Here is a 21,844-nt window from a genome sequence, read left to right as displayed (position 1 = left end):
GTTGAATTGGCAGGATATTTGAAATATAGTTAAAACTGCGAAGGTGAAAAGGTGAAGGTGAAAAATAGAAACTGCTAATTAAGCATCTAGTTGAATTGCTTGAGATAATAACTGTAGAGAGAAATATTCCCATTGGTTTCCTTCCTGCTAGAATGGGCTCTCTATTAATAGCTCACCCACTTGGCAACTATCAGATGGGAAAGGAAAGACAGTTCAGCCCTCTCTGTGAATCTAAGGACCAACTTCCATTAGGCTTCTTCATCTCATCCCTTCTCACACACTATTAATGAACCTGGCCAGCAGGATTCTTCCCTGTATCTGGTCTTTTAAAAAAACACAAAACAAAACCCAGCAACATTTTCCAAGCCTAAATTTGCTTGTTTTTTTCTTTCACTTTCCCTGCCTCTTTGTGCCATGTGTATTAGGCTGGAAGTCTAATACCAATAATAAATAATTTGCTGTTATTTAAGCATTAAGATTCTAAGGAGTGTTGGACAATGATTAGTAGAAATTCAAGAAGCATAAACCACCCCATTACTTTATATTGTGCACAAATAATAAAACATTCACATTCAATCAAAAACCTTCAGTTTAAGATGACAGCGGAAATTGTAAGTGAAAGTGGTAACCTTAACTCCGGCACTATGTCATTGTTAATGACAGTAATAAAGTAATCTGATCATCCCTAGCAAAGACATTACACATGCTTGTATATTATGCTGGCTTTGCAAATGAGGTTCCATGCTCCCACACTTTTCCTTGGTCTTGCAACTCAACATTGGGCTGGGGAGGGGACTTGTAAACAGGTGCCTCTTCCGCAATCATTTGCTAGAGATGCCCCTGATTACTTTCTGTCTGATGCATCTCTGCAAGGAACATTGCTCCCCCAAGATGCCACTTATTGTAGTAAATGTAATTCAACAGATCTACAATCACTCCTACAGATACACACCTAGTGGCTTTCTGCCTGATGCACTGTGGCACTGTTCACAGCATCCTACAAATGAGCTGCTAAGAGAATATGCCATTAATACTTTGCAGTAGATTTGCATTCTCATAGCAGTCAGCTGTGAATGTGAAACAAACAGCACTGGATTCTAGGGACACTTGCAGCCCTGTAAAGTTGTCCACTTTGACACCAATTTTGCGCACATCTACCATTGGTCCCTCTAACTTTTTTCATTTCTGTGTGGAATGAATTTTGTTCTGGGTGGCAGTATCAAGGCACTGTGTGTGCACAGGCATTCAGAGTGGGGCCTTCCTAAAACAAGCTAAGCGGGATCTAAAATTAAATTAAATAAGATGGATCCCTGTCCCCAAAGGGCTCACAATCTAAAAAAAAAAAATTCATATTCCATGTGAATTGCATTCACAGCCTGCTCCTCCTCCTCTATTTCGCCAATGGGGGTTGCGGAGGGGGCAGGGAACCGCTGCTGCGACAAACTCGTTTTTTAAAAAATCTCTGCCTTTGCACAAAGCTCAAAATTGTGGCTTGACATGTCAACAGATCCTTGATCTGCTCAATAAGCCAGCCAATCTACAGCGAGCAAAAAAACAGAGGAAACATGAATGTGTCTGAAAAATAAGTCTGATGAAAAACAAAAGCAAATGCAATCGAAAACAAAAGCCAAAAGCAAATGAAAATAGGGTTGCACCTTTGCACAAGAACCTGAGTGGAAAAATAAAAATATTTTATTTCATGGAAAGATTATTTCATGAACAAGACCGAAAGGGGCTGTAAAAATCAACAAATCTTTGCATTGTGATTTGAACTGTCCACTCCACACCACACCGCAAGCCTCCTACAACGAAAAAATACAGCTACTTTCCTGCAATGCACATATGCTATAGGGCTACAACGCATCAATAAAATCTGAAACAAGCCATTGGAAATATGAATAGCACCCTGCTGACAGCACAGTGATCATGTCAAAACACGGGCAATACGGAAGGGCACTTCGAGGACATGTTGCAAAACGGTTGCAGCGTGTAATTTGGAAAACGCCCAGGAGACGAGTAAAATTGGAAGGACCTGATATGTACCAAGTGCTTCTAAGGTTATTCACACACATGTTCTTTATCTGAATGGTAGCTGGATGATTCACATTATATTCAACACATATACAGCAACTTGTACATTCTGTACCCTCCATTTGAGGGGGCCAGTTCAACATGCATGTTTAAAATAAAGTCATTCACACAGAAAGCACATATGCATGTACAGACACCTGTGTTATCAGCCGCGCTTATTCTCGGCTGCCGTGTGAGGACAACTCCCTGGGTTATCATCCCATGCTCGCTCCAGGGCAGGACGTATGCTAATTCTAAAGCTATAAAAGTGCCCGGATGGTAACCCCACCCAGTTCTTTTCGTCCTGCTAACGCTCCAGGAAAGGATACTCAGCCTTGCTTCGTTCCTCAGATAAGTCTCCTTTTTAACTTGCTCCTTCCTCTGCTTACGCCTCTCCCTTCTCCTTGGCTCCTCGGCTGCCCCCCTCCCCTCTCCCTCATCTTAAAGTACAGACACCTGTGTTATCAGCCGCGCTTATTCTACCTGATTTCCAGGAGTCTCCCTGTTTGCAGCTGCATCTCTGGACTTGGAGATTGCACTTTAGATATGCTCAGAAGCTGCACCACAATGGGAGCTCTCAGTTTATAGTACACCTGGGGACAGGTCACTCATTTTCCCCCCACATGCCACAACACGGCGCTGGCTTTACTGCTTCACAGAATGATGCTGTGACAAGGAAAACACAGTCCTGTAGGCAGTAGCCCATCAAACAGCTTAGAGAATATTGCATATGACTTAAGTGGTGGGAGGCAGGAACCAGTGCTGTTCACCAACAAGTCCTAACCTTTCTTTAGCAAAAGTGTTCTGGTGTTTTAAAACCCTTTAAAAACTCTGGTGTGTTTAAAACTCTTTTCAAAATTGTTCATGGGGAATTGTTTTCCAAGAAGGAAAGCTATCCAGCTGCCAGCTATCTAAACAAATACATGCCTACCACCAGTCTTATTTCAAACCATACATGAAGAAACCCCAGTTTTTCAGTGGCTAAGCAAGGGCAGAGGAGAAAGGCAGCTTTTTAAACAATACTCCATAATCCATTTTGCAAAATCTTATTTTGATGCAAATGTAGAAGAGAAGACCACAAAACCATAATTTGGAGGGCAGGGGGAGGGATGCTTAATCATCACTTTTACAGTCTAATCCTTTGCAAAGAGAGAAATAAGGTATTTTATTTCACTCTGAATCTAGGTTTAATGTGGGTTACTGACACCACTGGTTCACACACTCACACTAATGTCAGTCACCTACATTAAACCTAAATTTGAGTGATTGTGTGGACCAGGCCACAGTATTACATGGCAGTCATCAGCAATGCAAATAACCTCAGCCCATACATTTGTTTGCAGTGCATAATTTATTCCAATCACAAAAACTTGAGCTTTGTGTGTTCTTGATCGTTTCCCTTCTCCCAGCTTCCAACTGCTCTAGGGAGAAATGAAGCATGGCAACATATTTGATGTGCTACTACACAGCAGCTTGAATCAAGTTACACAATGAAAACAAAAGAGTTACAAGACTGAAGCCCTAAATTACAAGATGCACATTCAGTAACTCGCTTGAGAGACTTGGCTTTGAGACCAGCCCAGAGCAAAGGCGTTTCAGCAGAAATGGTTGTGCCATTCCTCACATCCCCAGATTCAAATTAACCAGATTCTAAAGGAGCAGTCCAGGAAAATGCAGCTCAGCTAGAAAGTAGGTTTTGTGTTGACTGGCCAATTCCTTCGTGACACCTTTCGCCATTAGGCTAGAACTGGATAAGTGGCAGCAGTGGTCACCCCACAGTCATTCTCCTCCATGGACATGAGGACATAGCCATCATTGCCCCAGTAGGTGGACCAGGAGTTCTTGATGAGCCAGTAGCCGTTTCCCTGGAGGGTCCCATATCCTACAGCCAGGACAGCATGGTCTAGGTCCATGGTGTTGTTTCCTAGGAGAAAAGGTGGGAGAGTCTTCAACTCACTGTGCTCTTCTGCTGGTTTGTTGGAATAGGAGATATGTAGCTACCTTTTAGTCACCTTAAGTGGCGCAGTGGGGAAACGCTTGACTAACAAGCAGGAGGTTACTGGTTCTAATCCCTGCTGGTATGTTTCCCCGACATACCTAGATCATTTGGCATGCCCAATCTCAGCGTATAGTTACTGAGGCCAGAAGTAGGGCTCATGCCTGTCTGTGGGGCTGCGGCAGTTTGTGGGAAGCTTGGCAGGGTTGACGCGATGTGTGAAGCTGGCCTTGGTGGCACCAGCCTACCCAGCTGCCACATCCAAACTCTCATGCACCAAAGAGGCCTCTAACAAATGCGCCAAATCAGACTCACCACAGCTTGGCTCGTAGTAGATGCCGTTGGCATAGAAGGCAAAGGACTTGTGGGAAGCATCGATGTTCACAGCCACGGGGCCATGCTTGTAGAGAGCAGCCTTCAGGGCCGTGGCATTCCCAGGGGCCACATGGACGTAGCCAGAGAGCTCGGCCATTGGCTCGGAGCGATTGTAGTGGCAGTAGCCATTCTGGAAGAGGGAAAGCGGATTGTCAGTTCCAGTGTCAGAAAGTTATTACCACCTGGGGGGCACGCCTCCCACTTAGCACTCCCTCCTCCTTTTCAGGCTGTAGTGGATGCAAAATACTAATGGTCAAGGCTGTGTGTTTGCTGTAATTCCATGGGAGCACAGAGCAGCCAGATAATGTGCTGTGGAATCCGACTTTCTGAGAATCTCAGCTTTCATGTTATAAAAAGCAAGCATCTAGTCCTTATGGCTGAGCTTGACAAATCCCAGGCACCAGGGAGCCACAGTGCCTAGAAATTTAATTGCGGTGCCTGGACCAGAATATTCAGAGATCTTTAATAAGATATTCGGAGGAAGAGTGAGATATAAATGTATAAATACTCAAAATGTCGGCCATAAGGTCTGGTAATTTTGCCGTTGTCAAATGCACCAAGTTATTTGCCTCCTAAGGCCTGCCTAAAGGCTGTAAAGGTATGCTTGGAAGCAGCTGAGCAATGCCTTAGAGGAGAGATGTGAAAGGATAATCTAGACCAGGGATGGGCACTGGGTTGATCCAGAGCTGCTTCTCGTTCCCAGGCTTGTCTGAAATAGCTCTCCTTCAGGCACATTCCCAGATGGCGATTTTACTTTGATGAACCACAGAAGGGTAAGTGTGTGTACACATCATCCAGCTAAGTCGAAGTCCCTGCGAGTTATCGGGGAGCACTCCATACACAATTTGGGTTTTTCATTGCACATTAGAGCTTAGCCCGATTTATGTCCAGGTTAAAAAAAAATCCACTTTTGTGTGTCGGTTTTTTAGGCAATTTGAAATACAGTTGGACCTTGTTATTCACTGAACTGCGAATCGCAGTTCCGTTTATCCACGGAGTGTCTAATAGACAGCTGTTTCCAGTATCCGTGGATACGGAAGAGTTAAAGCCCACGTATCTGCGATTCCAAGAGGGCAAGAAGTGACCGCGGAGCCACCACTTTATCTAAAGGAGCCCAGGAGCGGCCATTTTTGTGGGTCATTTCTCCCCCCCCAAAAGACTTCGCCCCACAATTTTCCGAAGCTTTTCGGGGCATTTACTCATTTTGGGGGCACTCCTGGGCATATGGGGGAATTTCTGAACATATGCAGACCCCCAAGGAGCACGCCACGCCATGCCACAGTAAGTGGTGTTGTCGTTTTTTGCCATTTTGTTGGTTTTTTTGCTGTTTTCCTTCCACCCTGGAACCTAACCTCCCCCTTTCCCCACTGCTGTAATGCCTCATTACTCACGGTTCCATTACTTGCAGTAGGAGGCGAGGAACAGAACCCCCGTGAGTAATGAGGTTCTCTCGTATCTGTAACTTGCAGTATTTCATCCCTCTTAATCCTGCGGTAAAGCCCACTATCTGGGAAAGCGCCAGGCATTGGTTTGCTTCCCCCTTCCTGCCAATATTGCGAATCTTCTTGTTGGCATGGTTGTGCCATTTTTAATCTCTCTTTCTGCAGATGCTCAGCGTTGCTTTTACTTTCTATCTTTCCCCACAAAACAGCCCCTCTTGCTCCTTTCTTGTCTTGCAGCAGAATTCTCCTGGAATTCAGGGGGTTTCCTGTTAAGATCTCCTGTTCTTTTGATGCGACTTTTTTTGTACAAGCTGCCCTTTTGCAACTGGTTGCACCTCCGTGGCCCTTTCATGAGGTGAGGTGAGGTGAGGAGAGGCTGTTGCCCCAGGTGGCAGATGGCGTACCAGAAAGGTAACAAAATGCCGCCTGCCGTGCCACTTTCAAGTCTTTCAAGACTGTCTTGAAAAAAAGCTGGCCCCCACCCAGGTTACAGAAAAAGATGTTCACACCACAGATACTCTGGACTCACCTGGCCCAGGTAAGGCCCGTAGGACTCTGAGCTGGCAATACCATGGTGCTTCATGATCCACTCAAAGGCATTCCACTCTTGACCACCATCACACGCTTGGTTGCCAAAGCCCCAGGAGCAATCAATTAAGACTTGCTGAGATAGTGGAACGAGTACTCCAGTCTGTAGGGAAAGCGAAAATGAGGCTCGAGACCTTTCTGTTCGTTGAACAAATCCCAGCGATGCTCTATTGATAATTATTTGGCCAGGTTCACACTTCTCATCAAACCAGCCGTCAAAGAGTTCTTTTAAGGGCACCCTAATGTTTGGGCACAGCAGGTGGAAGTTTGTTCCTAAGCAGTAGCTTCACCTGTGATATCATTACCTGCTTTTGAAAGTTACCTTCAAAAGTGGCTTGCCATGCAGTGGAGAGTGGGCTTCTGTATCTGACCTGTACATTCCTTTTGACATATGCCCCACTAAGAACTGTGCAACTAGTTCTGGGTGCTTAGGTTCACAGAATAAATGGTGTGGTTCTTTGGATGCCAGTATAGGCAGTACTATGGAAAGGTTCAATGCCTTTCCATCGGCTCTGTTATATGGGAGATATGCAAAATTAGCCTATGAAGAACGGAAGTGTCCTTGTGGTGACGCGTTTGAAAATATGGCTCATGTACTGTTAAAATGTACATTTTATCAGGAACCAAGGCACCGACTAATCAAGCCAATAACGAATGGTATGATGGAACACTCTGATGACTCTTTTGTAAAAAATTTATTGATTGATAAAGATCCGGCGATTTATGCAGTAGCTAAGTTCTGTTATGTAGCCACCAGGATGTGTAGTGAAAATGTGGGCAATTAGACGATATTATTATGTGAATATTTATTTTCTTAGTTGCTAAATGTTTATCTAATTTTATCATGTCGTTCTTTTGTAAACTATGTAAGTTTTAGCTTATTTATTCAATTATCTTGTGTGTGTTTTTCTTTTGGTCAAAGACAGTCAATAAAAATATGTATGTATGTATGTATGTACAGGGAGTACAGGGTGGGATCACACATTATTGTCAGGATCTGCCCTGGTTCAGCTCCTGAGGAATCCTTGGAGGAGGAGGACCCTGATAGGGCCCAAGGAGATCCCTCGGGCAAGGACCCTAACATAGCCTCTGACAGGTCTCTGGCCAGGGAGAACCTGGGCTTGAGGGGGACCCTGAAAGGACCCCTGAGGAAGACCCCCTGTGGCGATCCAGACTGAGAAGTACCCTGACAGAGCCCTCGTCAAGACACCTCTGAGCAGTGGGACCCAGGCTCCCCAGCCACCCACCTCCTGGGGTCTCCCACTTCCTCCAGATCCCCAGGCAGGGAGCTGCTGAGCCCCCAGGATCCCTGCCACGGTCAGGTCTGGGCCAACCTGCAGGAGCGGCTGCCAAGAACTCACTTGGCAGCACAGCAGCATTTACTGGAAAGTGGCTTCCTCGGGAGCAAGCAAGAGGTCTTCTCAGGAAGAAGCTTAAGCTCTGTTCCAGCTGCGACTGTGGATGAGTCAGAGCCTAGCTATCAGTGGAACCCTTTAAAAAGCCATCCCGAATCCCAAGATGGTTGCTGGTACGACAGCTGTGCAGCCCCCTTACTCCAGCCCCCCGGAATCTAGTTCCACTGCCGAACCCCCTCCTTCAGCTCCTGCTAGGGATGTGCACAAACCGGTTTGGAGGCCCTTTTATGGGCTTCTGAACAGGTTTGAACACTGGCCAGTTTGAATAACTTTAAGAACAGGGGAGGGTGCACTTACCCCTCCCTCTGCCCCCCCCGCACAGGCTGGAAAAACAGTCCAGCGGTGCAACAGCGTACCTCCCTACCGCCCCATCCGCTCTTTGGACTGGAAGTAGGCTTAGCAAAGGGGACAATTCATGCTTGCCACCACAAGACCAGCTCTCCTCCCCTTCACTTCAAATCTGAGTTACAGCTGTTGGGTTCCATCCTGCAAGAGCTACAGCCCCCGGGAGCATATTTTCAGCACAGAGGGCTTCTCGGGGAAGCTCATCAAAAATGGCCCCTTCCCTGCGGCACTGGTGCAGTTAGTTATTCGGGAAGGGGCAGGCGGTTAGCCTGCTCCCCTCACTGCACTGGTACCTCCTTGCTCTCCAACAGCCACTAGTTCTGTTTATATTATTCTATTACATTGATGCGATTGATTTTGCTGGTCTTGATGGTTGTGTGTGCTCCCCCTGACGGCAAAGGAAATATATGAAATTGTCCAAAAGAAAGCTGGTTTGATTGGCCTTTGCTTTGCCCACAGTTCTGCTAGCAAGGAAGAGCTTCTCCCAGGGAGCTGCTCAGCTGCAAAGAGAGTGCTCTCCCAAAGCCAGCTACCAAAAATTGACAGGCTGCTGTATGTTCACCTTGAGGAAGAGAGCGCCCTCTAGTGTTCCAGTTGTAGCAAAACTCCAGCAGGATCCACACACAGCCTGGTCTTTGACTGGGGTCACAGCACCTTTATTGGTGGGGACAAAGGAGAAGTGGAGACAGAGGATTACCGATCATGCTGTTGGCATGCTCCTATCATATTGTTATTTTTAATTCCTCACACACACACACACTGTTTAGTGGTATGTGGATATTTGCGGGGGAAACATGCATCTGAGGGGAAATGTCAAGCCAAGGATTCCCAACCTGTGGTACACCAGATGCTGCTGAACTACAACTCCCATCATCCCCAGCCAGTATAAATGGGACTTGTAGTTAAGCAAGGGGTAGTTAAATTAACTTGTAGTTAATTAACTTGTAGTTAAATGGGAGTACCACTGGTTGGGAACCCCTGGTCTAGGCTGAATTGAGGACTTGGAAGTTTAAAGTGATGATCTATATATCCTAAATGGCCAAATGGTGCCCAATATAATATCTATTTTAGGGACCGAAAGTAACCTACAAAGAAGGAAAATCAAGGAAACATTATTTATAGAAAAACTGAGACCTGACATTAATGCTTGGGAGGTGCAGGCCGATGCCATGAAGTTTATTAGCCTCTGAGAAGAATCAGGTCTTCCCTCTATTCTCTCCCCCGCCCCCCATTATCTCGCTGTCAGTCAGGGAACTGTATGTCATCACGTCTAAGGAATTTAACAGCTGGGGAACCGAGGTTTTCATCTGTGCTCATTTGTTTTACTTAGCTGAGGAGGGTGTATCCCACCGAAACATCTTATGTTTACCAACTTTGCACAATAAAAGGCCTTTTTGTTGAGAGTCTATATTGTAAGCCCGATGTCGGACTACTGTCATCCCCAAGCAGAATGGCCTCAATATGCTAATATCCAAAATGCAGACTTGGTTTTCCCACTTGTACTTGGAATGATAGAATGGATGGGTTGCCATGACACAGAACCGGGAACCGCTGGTTCCTGGCTTCCAGGGTTGGGATGGGTGTGCCATAAAAACATGAGAACAGCCCTGCTGGATCAGGCCCAAGGCCTATCCAGTCCAGCATTCTGTTACCCACACAAACCCACAGGAAGCCCCAACCAGGAGATGAAGGCATGCCCCCACTCCCACCATTGCTCCCCTGCCACTGATATTCGGAGGCATCTTGCCTCCAAGTCTGGAGATAGCCTATTAGCCATCAAGACTAGTAGCCATGGATAGACCTGTTCTCCATGAATTTATTTATTAATTTAATTAATTAATTTAAAATATTTCTATACTGCCCCAAACTTACGTTTCTGCGTATAATTTGTCTAAGCCCTTTCTGTTCCTTCCTACTTGCAGTTCCAAACCCAACGTCTGTAACCAACTTCAAACCTTGATCACAGATGTTGGGTTGGGAACCGCAAGTAGGGTGGGAATGCTGATATTGGCATGCTCGGAGTTGGCACAGCCATCCTGACACTGGAAGTCAGGCTTGTAGGCATGGTCTTAGAACTGGTGGCTCCTGATTCTCAATGTCATCATGTGAACCTGTCCATTGTTTCTGTGGACCATTCGGCACAGCTGGCCACCATTGAAGACCAACAGGCAGAAACGAAGCAGCTCATACTGACCATAGAGCCTCCAGTCCAGACTCTCTGGCAGCATGAGATCATTATAGCCATGTGATGGGAATGGCCACCCATTATTGTGCACTGCCGTCTTCAGCCTCCCTCTCAGCACTGCCATCTCCTCTGGAGTACGATCGGCCAGGTGGTTCACAGCTAGCTTGTAGGACAGGTTGGCCCGGTTCTTGGAGTGGATGTATCTGAAAGGAAATGGGGAGTAATGAAGGAAGCAATACAATAGATACTGCCCATATCTGCTGCCCATGCCTTGGGTGCTCACCCCGCTACCGTCTTTGTTCACAAGTTCTGCAGGCTTATGCTGAGAAACCTGCAGAAGCAGTTTGACCTGAAATGACAAAGTCAATGAGTACATATGCCATGGACAACAAAGTGGTTAGAGTGCTGGACTAGGACCAAGGAGACCCGAGTTCAAATCCCCATTCAGCCATGAGACTAGCTGGGTGACTCTGGGCCACTCACTTCTCTCTCAGCCTAACCTACTTCACAGGGTTGTTGTGAAAGAGAAACTTAAGTATGTAGTACACTGCTCTGGGCCCCTTGGAGGAAGAGCGGGATATAAAATGTAATAATAATAATGATGATGATGATGATGATGATGATGATGATGTGTAGCTTTGTGAGTGGTTCCAGACCTTGAGGGCCCCTGCAACTGAAGTTTATTTATTTATTTTTACATTTATATCCCACTTTTCCTCCAAAGAGCCCAGAGTGGTGTACTACATACTTGAGTTTCTCCTCACAACAACCCTGTGAAGTAGGTTAGGCTGAGAGAGAAGTGACTGGCCCAGAGTCACCCAGCAAGTATCAGCTAGTAACCCAGCTAGTTACTTAGTACTACTAAGTTAGTCCACCCTTCCTGATCCTCAGCTCTGCTGCCTGTCCTACCTCATGTTGTGGATGAAGTTGTGCTTCCTGTGCTCCATCTCTTGTTCGCTGTGGTAGATCTTTCTGAATGTCTTCTTATAGTGATGGAAAAGATTATCATGATGCCTGCTTACTTCTCCAGCGCCCCCGACAAATTCTTGCATGGGATTGGCCATGATCCTGTGTTCTGCTGCTGCACTAGGCCAGGATTCACACTTGAGATCTGTGAGATACAAAAAGCAGAAGTCACTGGCTAACATGATGTGCAACGTTACAGCTCCGTTACACTGAATCTTGGGGCTGCTGTAGGATTCTAGGGCAGCCCCAGGTTCTCGACGCTGTTCAGAAGCAGCATTTCTGCTGGGTTTCCCCATTGTCGCGAGTGGAGAAACCTGCAGAACTGCTGCTTCTGAATAACCTGGAGTTCTCTCAAACAGCAGGCTTTGGGTGTGATTTTCTTTACTGAGAGTTCGGAGAGCTGGTCTTGTGGTCACAAGCATTACTTGTCCCACAGCTAAGCAGGGTCCGCCCTGGTTGCATATGAATGGGAGACTTGATGTGTGAGCACTGGAAGAGATTCCCCTCAGGGGATGAAGTCGCTCTGGGAAGAGCAGAAGGTTTCAAGTTCCCTCCCTGGCAGCTCCAAGATAGGGCTGAGAGAGATTCCTGCCTGCAGCCTTGGAGAAGTCGCTGCCAGTCTGTGAAGACAATACTGAGCTAGATAGACCAATGGTCTGACTCAGTATATGGCAGTTTCCTATGTCCTATGTTCCCGCAAAAGATGCAAAAAGTGGATTTTTTAAAACCCTGGATAAAAATCGGGCTACACTCTCACACACGATGAATAACCCAGATTGTGTGTAAAGTACTCCCTGACAGCTTTGGACTTCGGGGTAAATTTGGCAGAATATATCCCTCTATTCCAGAGGAGATGCAAGCTAAAAGCTGGGTGTGAAAAACTTCCTTGGGGTTGCCCTGTACAAGGGTCAGGTATAGACCCTTGCAAGCATCAGTTTTGAAAGTTGGACGGAGTCAGTTTTGTGAGGGTCAGTTTTGATGGAGTTGGATCCATCAAGTTGGATGGAGTTGCCCCCGCCCCCAGCAATATTTAGTACCTTACCTCAGGTAGATAATCCAAACAGAGTCCAAAAATATCAATGCATAAATATTTTAAAATGGTATCAATAATGAACAATTACCAAAAAAAAAAAAAAATCATATATACACCCTACATACACAAAATTATCATATCAGAAGAAAAAAACCAAAATATATAGCTATACACAATTTTGCCTCTTAAGATCCTTGAAAAATGGGTTCCAAATTTGCCAAGAGCTGAGTCTATTCCAAATAAGAAAATTAAAAAGGTTCTCTAGTAATAAAGTGCTTCCAGTGAGTCTTGACAATGTCAATTTAACCTCTTAAGGGTCCTTGAAAGGTAGATAATCCCAAATATGTCAAAACCTAGGTCTATTTTGAAAAGAGGAACCAGAGAAGTCCTCAAATAGCCATAGAAGGTAATTTCAAGCAGTGATGTAGTTGCCAATTCAGAAGTGCAGGCGCTCTCCATGACAGTTCATAGCCACCCCTACCCTGATAGCCATGCCCCAATGGTCACACCCTTCAATCAGATAAATGCAATAATTTGGTGGGATTCTGTTACAAGAAGTCAAGGATCATGTAGACTCCAGAGAATGTACTAGAATTAATGATAGGAAATGCCCACTGAAATGTGCTACTTCTTTCCAAATGGCCATAGGAATGCATGGAATTTCCAGATGGCCATTGGCCATTTGGAAATTCAGTGCATTTCATGGCCATTTAGAAGGAACCAGTGCATTTCAGTGGTGATTTCCTCTCATTCCTTTTTGGACGTCCTGACCCTAGTCCACTGTAGGACTTGTGCGCGGGCAGTCCCCAGTTCAATCCCTGACAGCATCTCCAGGTAGGTCTGGGAAAGCCTCCTGCCTGAAACCTTGGAGAGCTGCTGCCAGCCAGTGAGGTAATGAGCTAGATTACTCAGTAGAAGGCAGCTTGCTATGTTCCTAAGAGGAGGAGAATGGTAATAAACAGTTGGAATATCAAGAACAGAACATATTTCCACATAGAAAGCAAAGGATCCCTGCTGGGATCCTGGAGGAGGATAAAGTACTGGGACTGCATCCCTGCCCATCCCTGCCCCACTGATTTCAAAAGGTCTGAACAAAGCCGCACATGTTTCAACCTCCCGTCAGGTGCCACAATACCTTAGGCCAACCTTGACCTCTAGCATGAATCGCACCCACCCACCACATAGTTTTTAATCTAGCAGTGTAGAAGGTTGTTGAAGATTCACCTTAGATTCAGGATTTCAGGCTGCTGGGCAGATGGGGCATTCTACTCTGTGTGTGCTTCTGCTGCACCCCAATTTATCACAGCTGAAACTGTGCCTTTTCCTGGCCCAAATAGGTCCCTTTGCCCATGGTTAGCTGGGGAGTGGTTAGACATGACCACAGCTATATGTACCTTTTTTGGTTTCAAGCAGCAGAAAAGGGAGGCTTCCCATGTGACAGGTGAAACTTTGTTCTGAGACTCAAGCAAGCAGCACTAACTGCACATACCATGGGGGAGATCAAAGACGTCTGACGGGAAGGTGTGGGAGAAGCTGGTGTAGTCGATTTCGTACTTGTCGTAGTGGGAGCCGAGGAGACTGTTGAATCCCTGCATCTCATAGTGCACTGGCACAGGCTTAGTGGAAGCATCTGCCACCCACAACTTGTAGATATTCTTCTTCTTGCCCCAGTACGAGATGCTTTCCAGGACTGTGCAGTACCGTCCATTGTGGTATTCCTGCTGTACAGGCTGGAGATTTGGAGAGTGAGAGCACGAGGGTGAAATGTTGAGATCCTTAATGGGATAGTGGGGAGGCTATGTTCAAATGATGTTTATCAATTTAATTTATTTGTCACATTGCTATGCCACCCCATATAGAAATCTCTGGGTGGTTTACAATAAAGCACAACAATTAAGACATGAACAGAAAACAACTGTACGACAGATTAAAAAACTCGACAATTTAGAACTTTACAACTATGAATTAAAAGCCTGATTAAACAGGTATGTTTGCAGGTCCTTCTTAAAAACATCCAGAGAAGGGGAGGAACTAATTTTGTTAGGAAGTATGTTCCAAAGTCCTGGGGCAACCCTAGAAAAGGCCCAGTTTTGACTGGCCACCAACTGAGCCAGTGGCAACCACAACTGCACCTCCCCTGATGATCTTAGGTGGCAGGGTTCATGAAGAAAGTGTTCTCTTAAATATTCACAAATTTTTGTGCAAAAAAGCCAGTAGCTCCTAGAATCTCTCCCCTCTGGGGGCATCTGCACAGGTGTGCATACACATCCACAAGTTCTGCCATGTGCCATTAACTATACAAGGAACTGGCAGTCTCTGTAGCTAGGGGAAATGTGCATGATAAAACTCAGTAGTTCCCAATGCATCCTTTGCTTTTAGGTAAAGGGCTGCTGGTATTGAATTAGCCTGACCAGTGTTCCTTCGAACAGGGACTCCCAGATATTGTTGACCACAAGTCCCAGAATCCCAAGCTGCAACAACTTTTGTTTGGGGATTATGGGAGTTGTAGTCAACAACATCTGGGAATCCCTTCTAGAGGGAACACTGACTGTGACCTGGGTTATTAATCCATTCCCAATGTTTATGAAATCACTTCACAGGATGAGGCCACGGCTCAGTGGCTGAGCATCTGCTTTGCAGAAGGTCGCAGGTTCAGACTCTGCCAGTAACTCCAGGTAGGGCTGGAAAGACTCCTGCCTAGAACCTTGAAGAGCACTGCCAGTCCATGAAGGCAATACTCACCTAGACCAATTATTTAACTAAGACAGCTTCCTAGGTTTGTTCTTTTGTTATATGCGCTCAAAGCCAAAGATAGCAAAATAATTCAGTTGTAAACTACTACAAACATGTAGATTACATATATTTTAAAGCTGAAATAAATTTGATTGAACTCTATCTTTGACTCCATCTTTTTTTTTTTAAACCATTCAGATGTATTGCTCCCTCATGTTCTTTCCTTCCCTCCCCACCACCCATCCTGCCATCCTTCCCAATTCTGGATACTTTAGCAAAAGCAAGGTCTTAAAGGCTGTCAACCTGGGAAGTTAATATATCACATTTCCCCCTTAAAATTCATCCATGTTGTTTAGGTAGCCTTCAGTGTTCAACTTCAGAAAATGTTTCAAAGTTCAAATCCTCGAGATAATTTTCATTTCAACATGAAATGAAATGAAGAGGTTTGTTTACTGACAACCCCCATAGCCCTGCTATAAAACCCAAATTCCTACCTGCTCTGCTTGCCCCAACATACCCCCCACATCTTCTGGACAAAAGGAGACCAAGGGACTCACCTGGAATTCATTTAGGCCAGGAAAGACACTCTGAGGCCTTATGGGATTTAGGTGTGTGCCATTGATTTGGAAACACTTCCTAATGTTGAGCCTGGTTTCTGTGCTTTCTGGAGTCACTTTGAAGCTGGTCCCAAAAGGCTTCATAGAACCAAACTGGTAAGTGATCACCTGACCTAAAGAAAAGGGAGAAGCATCATTGCACCACATGTTTTATTACTCTGCATCAGAGTCACTACCAGAAGCAAAGCTCTCCACTGGGCCCCCTTATAATACTCAGCCCCACTGTCCACAGCATTCCCACCCCCACCCTTTGATGGCCAGGCGGAGGCAGCCAACTTACTGAGCACAGCAGCAGCTTTTCCTTCAGGGCCACCACCGCTCCAGTGCTTGTTTAGAATCCCCAGATGCCCTCAGAGTGGGAAATCTAAAAGGGCACTTCCATTGAAGCAGAAGCATCCAGTGCTGCTTATCACTACGGCCTGATAAGCTGGCCAGGATCCAGTGGGGAGGACTTCTCCGTTGGTGCTGGGCAGTTGCAGACGTAGGAAGATGCCTTATACCAAGTCAGAGCATTGGTCCATCTACCCCAATATTGTCTGCACAGACTGGCAGCAGCTTCTCCAAGGTTGCAGGCAGGAGTTTCTCTCAGCCCTATCTTGGAGATGCTGCCAGGGAGGGAACCTGGAACCTTCTGTTCCCAGAGCGGCTCCCTCCCCTAAGGGGAATACCTTACAGTGCTCACAGATGAAGCCTTCTATTCAAATACAAACCAGGGTGGACCCTGCTTAGCAAATGGGAATAATTCATGCTTGCTGCCACAAGACCAGCTCTCCTCACCACTGGCTCGTGAGGTTATTCCTTCCCTTTCCCCCCTCACCCCAATGGTAGAGTATCTGCTTCGCATGCAGAAGGTCCCAGATTCAGTCCCTGGCAGCATCTCCAAGTTGGGCTGAGAGAGACCCCTGCCTGAAACCCTGGAAAGCTGCTGCCAGTTAGAGCAGACAATAGTGAGCTTCCTCCAGAGACCCTTGCATCATCACAGGAGTCTCAGGAAGCTCATTGGCGAACAGGAGGGCATGCTTGCATGCAGAGGGTACCAAGTTCCCTCCCTGGCAGCATCCCCAAGATAGGGCTGAGAGAGCCTCCTGCCTGCAGTCTTGGAGAAGCCACTGCAGTGCCAGTCAGTGTCGACAATACTGAGCTAGATGGACCAAAGGTTTGACTCGGTATAAGGCAGCTTCCTATGTCCCTAGGACAGAGCCAATTTATAGTCACACAGTCAAGCCACCACTGGGAAGGAGTAGCAGCAGTGGGCAGGCTGGTTTCAGGGGCCAGCCACGGGCCCTCTGATGATGCTCCATGCCCCCAGCCAACACTCAAAGTGGGTCGAGGACCGCTGATGCCGGGCTTGACTCTTGCTGGTTTCATATCTCATTAGGATCTCTAACCCACCCACCCCTATCACGCTTCTAGCAGAAAACATTTCCTGACACTAATGTTGCACAAATATGAGGTCAGGCAGGCTGGCACAACACACAGCATTCCTCTGTTTACCGTGATAATACTGGATACGGCTCTTTCCTTCGGCTGCATTGAACCAGGCCTCAAAGGGCTCTTCTATTTCAGCATAAGGCAGCTTGAGGATCCCTGGAGGAAGTAAGATGGTGGCAACTGTTGAGTTAGAGCAGGGGACCTTGGGTCCCCAGATGCTGTTAGGATACAGCTCCCATCATCCCCTGCCACAGCAGCCATTGCAAGAGGGGATGACAGGGCCTGTAGTCCAACATCATCGGAGGAACCAAGGCTGGGAGCTCCGGAGCTAGAACAATGATGGTGAAGTGGGGAAAGTAGGCAGGGGGTGATGGGTTCAAGAGTACTACCATTTGGAGAGTTCTGACAGAACACATCCATCCATTTTAATCACTGCACAGGAATTTATTCTGAATTAGTTATTTCCTGCTTCCAGCGCAGGTTGTCAAACAAACAAAAAACAACAAAACAGCCATAGGAACTAGTGCTTCTTTCCAATGCCAAGGAATTTTTTAAAACTTGTTTTTTTATATGTATATCCTGCTCTTCCTCTGAGGAGCCCAGAGTGGTGTACATGGTTATTATGCTTGTCCCCACAACAACTCTGTGAAGTAGGCCAGGCTGAGAAATAAATGACTGGCTCAGAGCCACCCAGTGAGTTTTATGGCTGAATGGGGATTTGAACTCTGGTCTCCACAGTCTTAGTCCAACACTCTAACCACTAAACCACACTGGTTTAGGAATTTGATTTAGCCAGCAATATGTTGCAGTTGGACAGATTTGCACTGGGGTGGGAAGTCTGCATATATGGGGCTCTATTCAGCACACATTCCCCCATTCAGGGCACTCCATCCCATGAGATGCAGAAGTCCTCCTCTTATCACACCTCTTTCCATTTTATATTATAATTGTCACCATGCTGATGACACAGCTTTTGTTTCCATCTTCTGATGCCAGGGTGACATCAGTGGACATACAATTTGATTATGAACCACCTTGATTATGAAACACCTTTTGTTGTCATAAGTGGCATATGCAAGTATAAATACAGAGCAAAGATAAATACAGAGCAAAGAAGCACCAGTGCATCTGTCAAATAACTCGAAACATCAGAATAACAAATAACTCGAAACATCAGAATAACAAATAACTCGAAACATCAGAATAACAAATAACTCGAAACATCAGAATAACAAATAACTCGAAACATCAGAAGGTTGATGAAGTTTAATGAATTAATAAGTAATTTCCCTTTTCTTTTTCCAAAAGCAGGATTAAGGAAAAGAGATCTAAGATTGAGAAGGTAACCAGAAGAACCTAGTTTAACATTTATTTTTCTCAGCTTCTGCGTTTATACTACCATTCTGGAGGAGATGTGGGCTAAAAGACGGGTGTGGGAAATTTCCTAGAGAGCCAAGGTTGCCTTCTTTGAGTTTAAACTGAAATTCACACCAAAGAGTTTAAATGTGTAAACCCACACCAAAAGGCATAGCAACCCAAATCAAAGGGTGTAGCTCCAGAGCTGCCAATTCCTCCCTCCCCCAGATAAGACAACAGACTGTGGCTGCTTCCCATAGCTCACTCCCTTCCACCTCCTCTGCGCAGGGTAGGTTGCTGGCCGGGTGCAATGTTGGGGGGGATCTCTGGGCTGGAAGCTGGCAACTCTGCTTGCTCTCTCCTCCTGCACTGCTCCAGCATAATGAAACTGACTAGCGGAGAAGACGATGCATCGGAGAAGACGATACGATTCAGGATGCGATTCTTGCAACCAAAGAAACGTAGATGTATGTGTAAAGAAGTAACAGGTGGCACTCGGAGACCAACTGAAAAGATCATAAGATGGTTTCACGTTGCATAAGCTTTAGTGGGTGACAACCCACTTCATCAAGAGATTTCCCACACAGCAGGCTTTACTGCGGGTTTTCTGCCAGGCTTTGCTGTGAGTTTGAAGAAGTTGCTCAAAAAACCGGACACAAAAGGTGGATTTTTTTTTTTTAACCCCGGATATAAAATCAGGCTACACTCCAACGCGCAATGAAAAACCTGAATTGGGTGTGAACTTGATAGCTTGCAAAGACTTTGGGGTACATTTGGCTGATATGTGGATACACACCTCCATTCTGGAGGAGACGCGAACTAAAAGCTGGGTGTGAAAATCTTCCTAGTGCTGAGTTGGTACTGGAGAAACACAAGAAAGCCAGCCGTTGAAAGCAGAACATGGAAACAATCTAAGAATCTTAAAGGGATGGGGGTTAAAATATGTGAAGAAGTGCTATATGTTAAAAAATCATAGTCTCTATTGCATCCTTGTTCAGTGCAGTCAAATATTCCAACCAATTCTTGTTCTGCTGTTTCCCAGTCTATCCTAACTTGATCTTTGCAAACATACAGTGCCCACCATGGCTCTCCTACCCTGACTCTGTGCTCTCACCTCCAACCCTGTTTAGGGTCCGGAGAACAAAGGAGCCCAGCTGTCATAATCTTGCCTTTGTGAAACCAAGTAGATCTATATATTAGGCAGTTTACAAATGTGATAAACAATAATAATAGAATAGAAAATAAAGCTTAATGTAATGGTTAGAGTGCTGGACTAGGACCGGGGAGACCCGAGTTCAAATCCCCATTCAGCCATGAGACTAGCTGGGTGACTCTGGGCCAGTCACTTCTCTCTCAGCCTAACCTACTTCACAGGGTTGTTGTGAAAGAGAAACTCAAGTATGTAGTACACCGCTCTGGGCTCCTTGGAGGAAGAGTGGGATATAAATGTAATAATAATAATAATGATAATGGTAAACCCTGCTATGTGAAGTTTTGGGAATGTCACAGAAGCTCCACCACAATCCTTAATCAAGACCCTGGAACCATTCCTCTGCAAATGGTTATTATTCTGCAAAGCACATATTATTCCAGAAACATTCAAGGGTGCGCAGAACATTACCTGTAATATGATAGACATCCCCAAAATTGGGTAGCCTCTGCAGAGGTGTGCAAACCACAGCTGAAATGGAAAAGAAAGAACAAGCTCATCTTATTCCTTTTCACATCTAATGGTAAAGATTTTCATTAACAAGGATCTTTTCTCAAATACAATAATGACCCAATATATTAAAGAAACAGGATGTGGGTGCGAGGAACATAAGATATTATTTCCAAGTCCACTGTACATATGCAGACCTCTACAGTTTTCTGGATTCAGTGCCATTCTGCTCCAGTTTATTAAGCCGTATAGGATCTTTCCACATTCTGCCCTGGATTCAATAGTATGAGGTTTAGCAATTCCACTTTATCCTTGAATCTGCTCAGCTATTGTACAGAACACTCCAGCCACATTTGCCTCCAAGCCTTGAGACAAATAACAGCCTTGAGACAACATCCATCCTGGCAACATCTACTAATATGCCACTAATTCAAAGGACAACAAAAGAGAAAAGACAGCCACTCTTACCATGGATCCAAGCACATACTAACAAGAGAAGCACCTCCATTCCTGCAACAGACCCAGGTCAGAGAGACTGCTTCTCGTTCCTTAAAAAGGAGCTGTTTTATGAAGCAACCGTCAACTAGCCAATGGGTGAAAATGACCCTTCTCAAAGGGTGGGGCAAGAAATGCAGCGGAGTTCAAGCATGGGGCTGGAGAAGGCCTTGATCCTCTTGGCTGCTAATAGGAATATAGCCACATAGGCAGCTGCCATAGTCTGAGTCAGACCATTGGTAGATCTTGCTCAGTATTGTCTACACAGACTGGCAGCAGCTTCTCCAAGGTAGCGGGCACTGGCAGGAGTTTCTCTCAGTCTTATCTTGGAGATGCCAGGGAGGGAAATTGCATGCAGGTGCTCTTCCCAGAGCGGCCCCATCCCCTAAGGGGAATGTCTTGCAGTACTCACATGTAGTCTCCCATTCAAAAACAAACAGGGCAGACCCTGCTTAGCTAAGGGGACAATTAATGCTTACTACCACAAGACCAGCTCTCCTCACAGCAGTTTCTCAAAGTTTTTGTGCCTGAGGCACACCTAGATAAAGAAGAAGAAGAAGATTTTTTTTAAAAAAAACCTATGTTCTTTTAAAAAGTGAACCTGGACAGAGGCCCTTCAAATGCAGGGGACAGATAGGAAATGTACTTCTGTACTTGTGTTCAACATAACATATGAATGACTGTACCTATGTACAGATCTGTGTACACTGAACTCTCGTTGTACGAGTATTGAACATAATGTGTGAACATAATGTCTGAGTATCGAACATAATGTGGGCCTTGTGTTGCCCTTTTATTGGAAGGGGGTGCCCTGGTACATTATGGGGCAAGTTAGCTCCAAACCTGGGTGGGTTGAAATCCCCCACATTTGGAACTTAATTGCCCCATAATGCACTGGGAAGGAGGCATCCCCTCCTGGGTGCAAAAAGGAGAGATTCTGTTCCAAACATGTCACCTCCACATGCTTGGAGCTGAATCGCCCGATAATGCAACAGGGAGGTGCACTCCTCCCATAAAGGAGTATGTCAACTGCCAAAGCCCAGAATTTAAACCCCCATCTTTTGCAGCTGATTCACCCCTTTATGCATTGGGAAAGGGGTGCCTCCTTTTACCATTTGTCATAGACCAAACAAGCCT

General features: G+C 45.6%; 1 protein-coding gene across 3 annotated transcripts; it reads right to left on the bottom strand.

Moving 5' to 3' along the window:
• Positions 1-1,670: 1,670 nt before the first annotated feature.
• On the bottom strand, positions 1,671-20,772 carry LOC128332967 (digestive cysteine proteinase 2-like). 3 transcript variants are annotated; one of them, XM_053267835.1, is made up of 11 exons: positions 20,681-20,772; positions 20,174-20,233; positions 17,260-17,352; positions 15,706-15,878; positions 13,905-14,190; positions 11,326-11,527; positions 10,426-10,619; positions 8,794-8,885; positions 6,413-6,574; positions 4,382-4,571; positions 1,671-3,994 (listed from the first exon to the last, which is right to left on the bottom strand). In XM_053267835.1, the coding sequence occupies exons 1-11, from the start codon at positions 20,718-20,720 to the stop codon at positions 3,807-3,809; spliced, it is 1,680 nt and encodes a 559-aa protein (XP_053123810.1). In that variant the 5' UTR covers positions 20,721-20,772; the 3' UTR covers positions 1,671-3,806. The 3 variants fall into 3 exon arrangements, with proteins under 3 accessions (XP_053123810.1, XP_053123811.1, XP_053123812.1); XM_053267836.1 differs by having other exon boundaries at positions 13,905-14,145; XM_053267837.1 differs by lacking the exon at positions 17,260-17,352 and having other exon boundaries at positions 20,681-20,735.
• Between the last annotated feature and the right edge of the window lie 1,072 nt (positions 20,773-21,844).

Source organism: Hemicordylus capensis, chromosome 7 (assembly GCF_027244095.1).
Source record: "Hemicordylus capensis ecotype Gifberg chromosome 7, rHemCap1.1.pri, whole genome shotgun sequence".
NCBI classification, from domain to species: Eukaryota; Metazoa; Chordata; class Lepidosauria; order Squamata; family Cordylidae; genus Hemicordylus; species Hemicordylus capensis.
This window is presented reverse-complemented; position numbering and strand designations above follow the sequence as displayed.

Bases quoted from the DNA above. Each gene is read 5' to 3' on its own strand.
- LOC128332967 (XM_053267835.1), bottom strand. From the start codon at position 20,720: ATGGAGGTGCTTCTCTTGTTAGTATGTGCTTGGATCCATG. The intron at 20,234-20,680 runs GTAAGAGTGGCT...TTTCCATTTCAG, and splicing joins AGTATGTGCTTGGATCCATG to CTGTGGTTTGCACACCTCTG. The intron at 4,572-6,412 runs GTGAGTCCAGAG...TCCCTCTTCCAG, and splicing joins ACGGGCCTTACCTGGGCCAG to AATGGCTACTGCCACTACAA.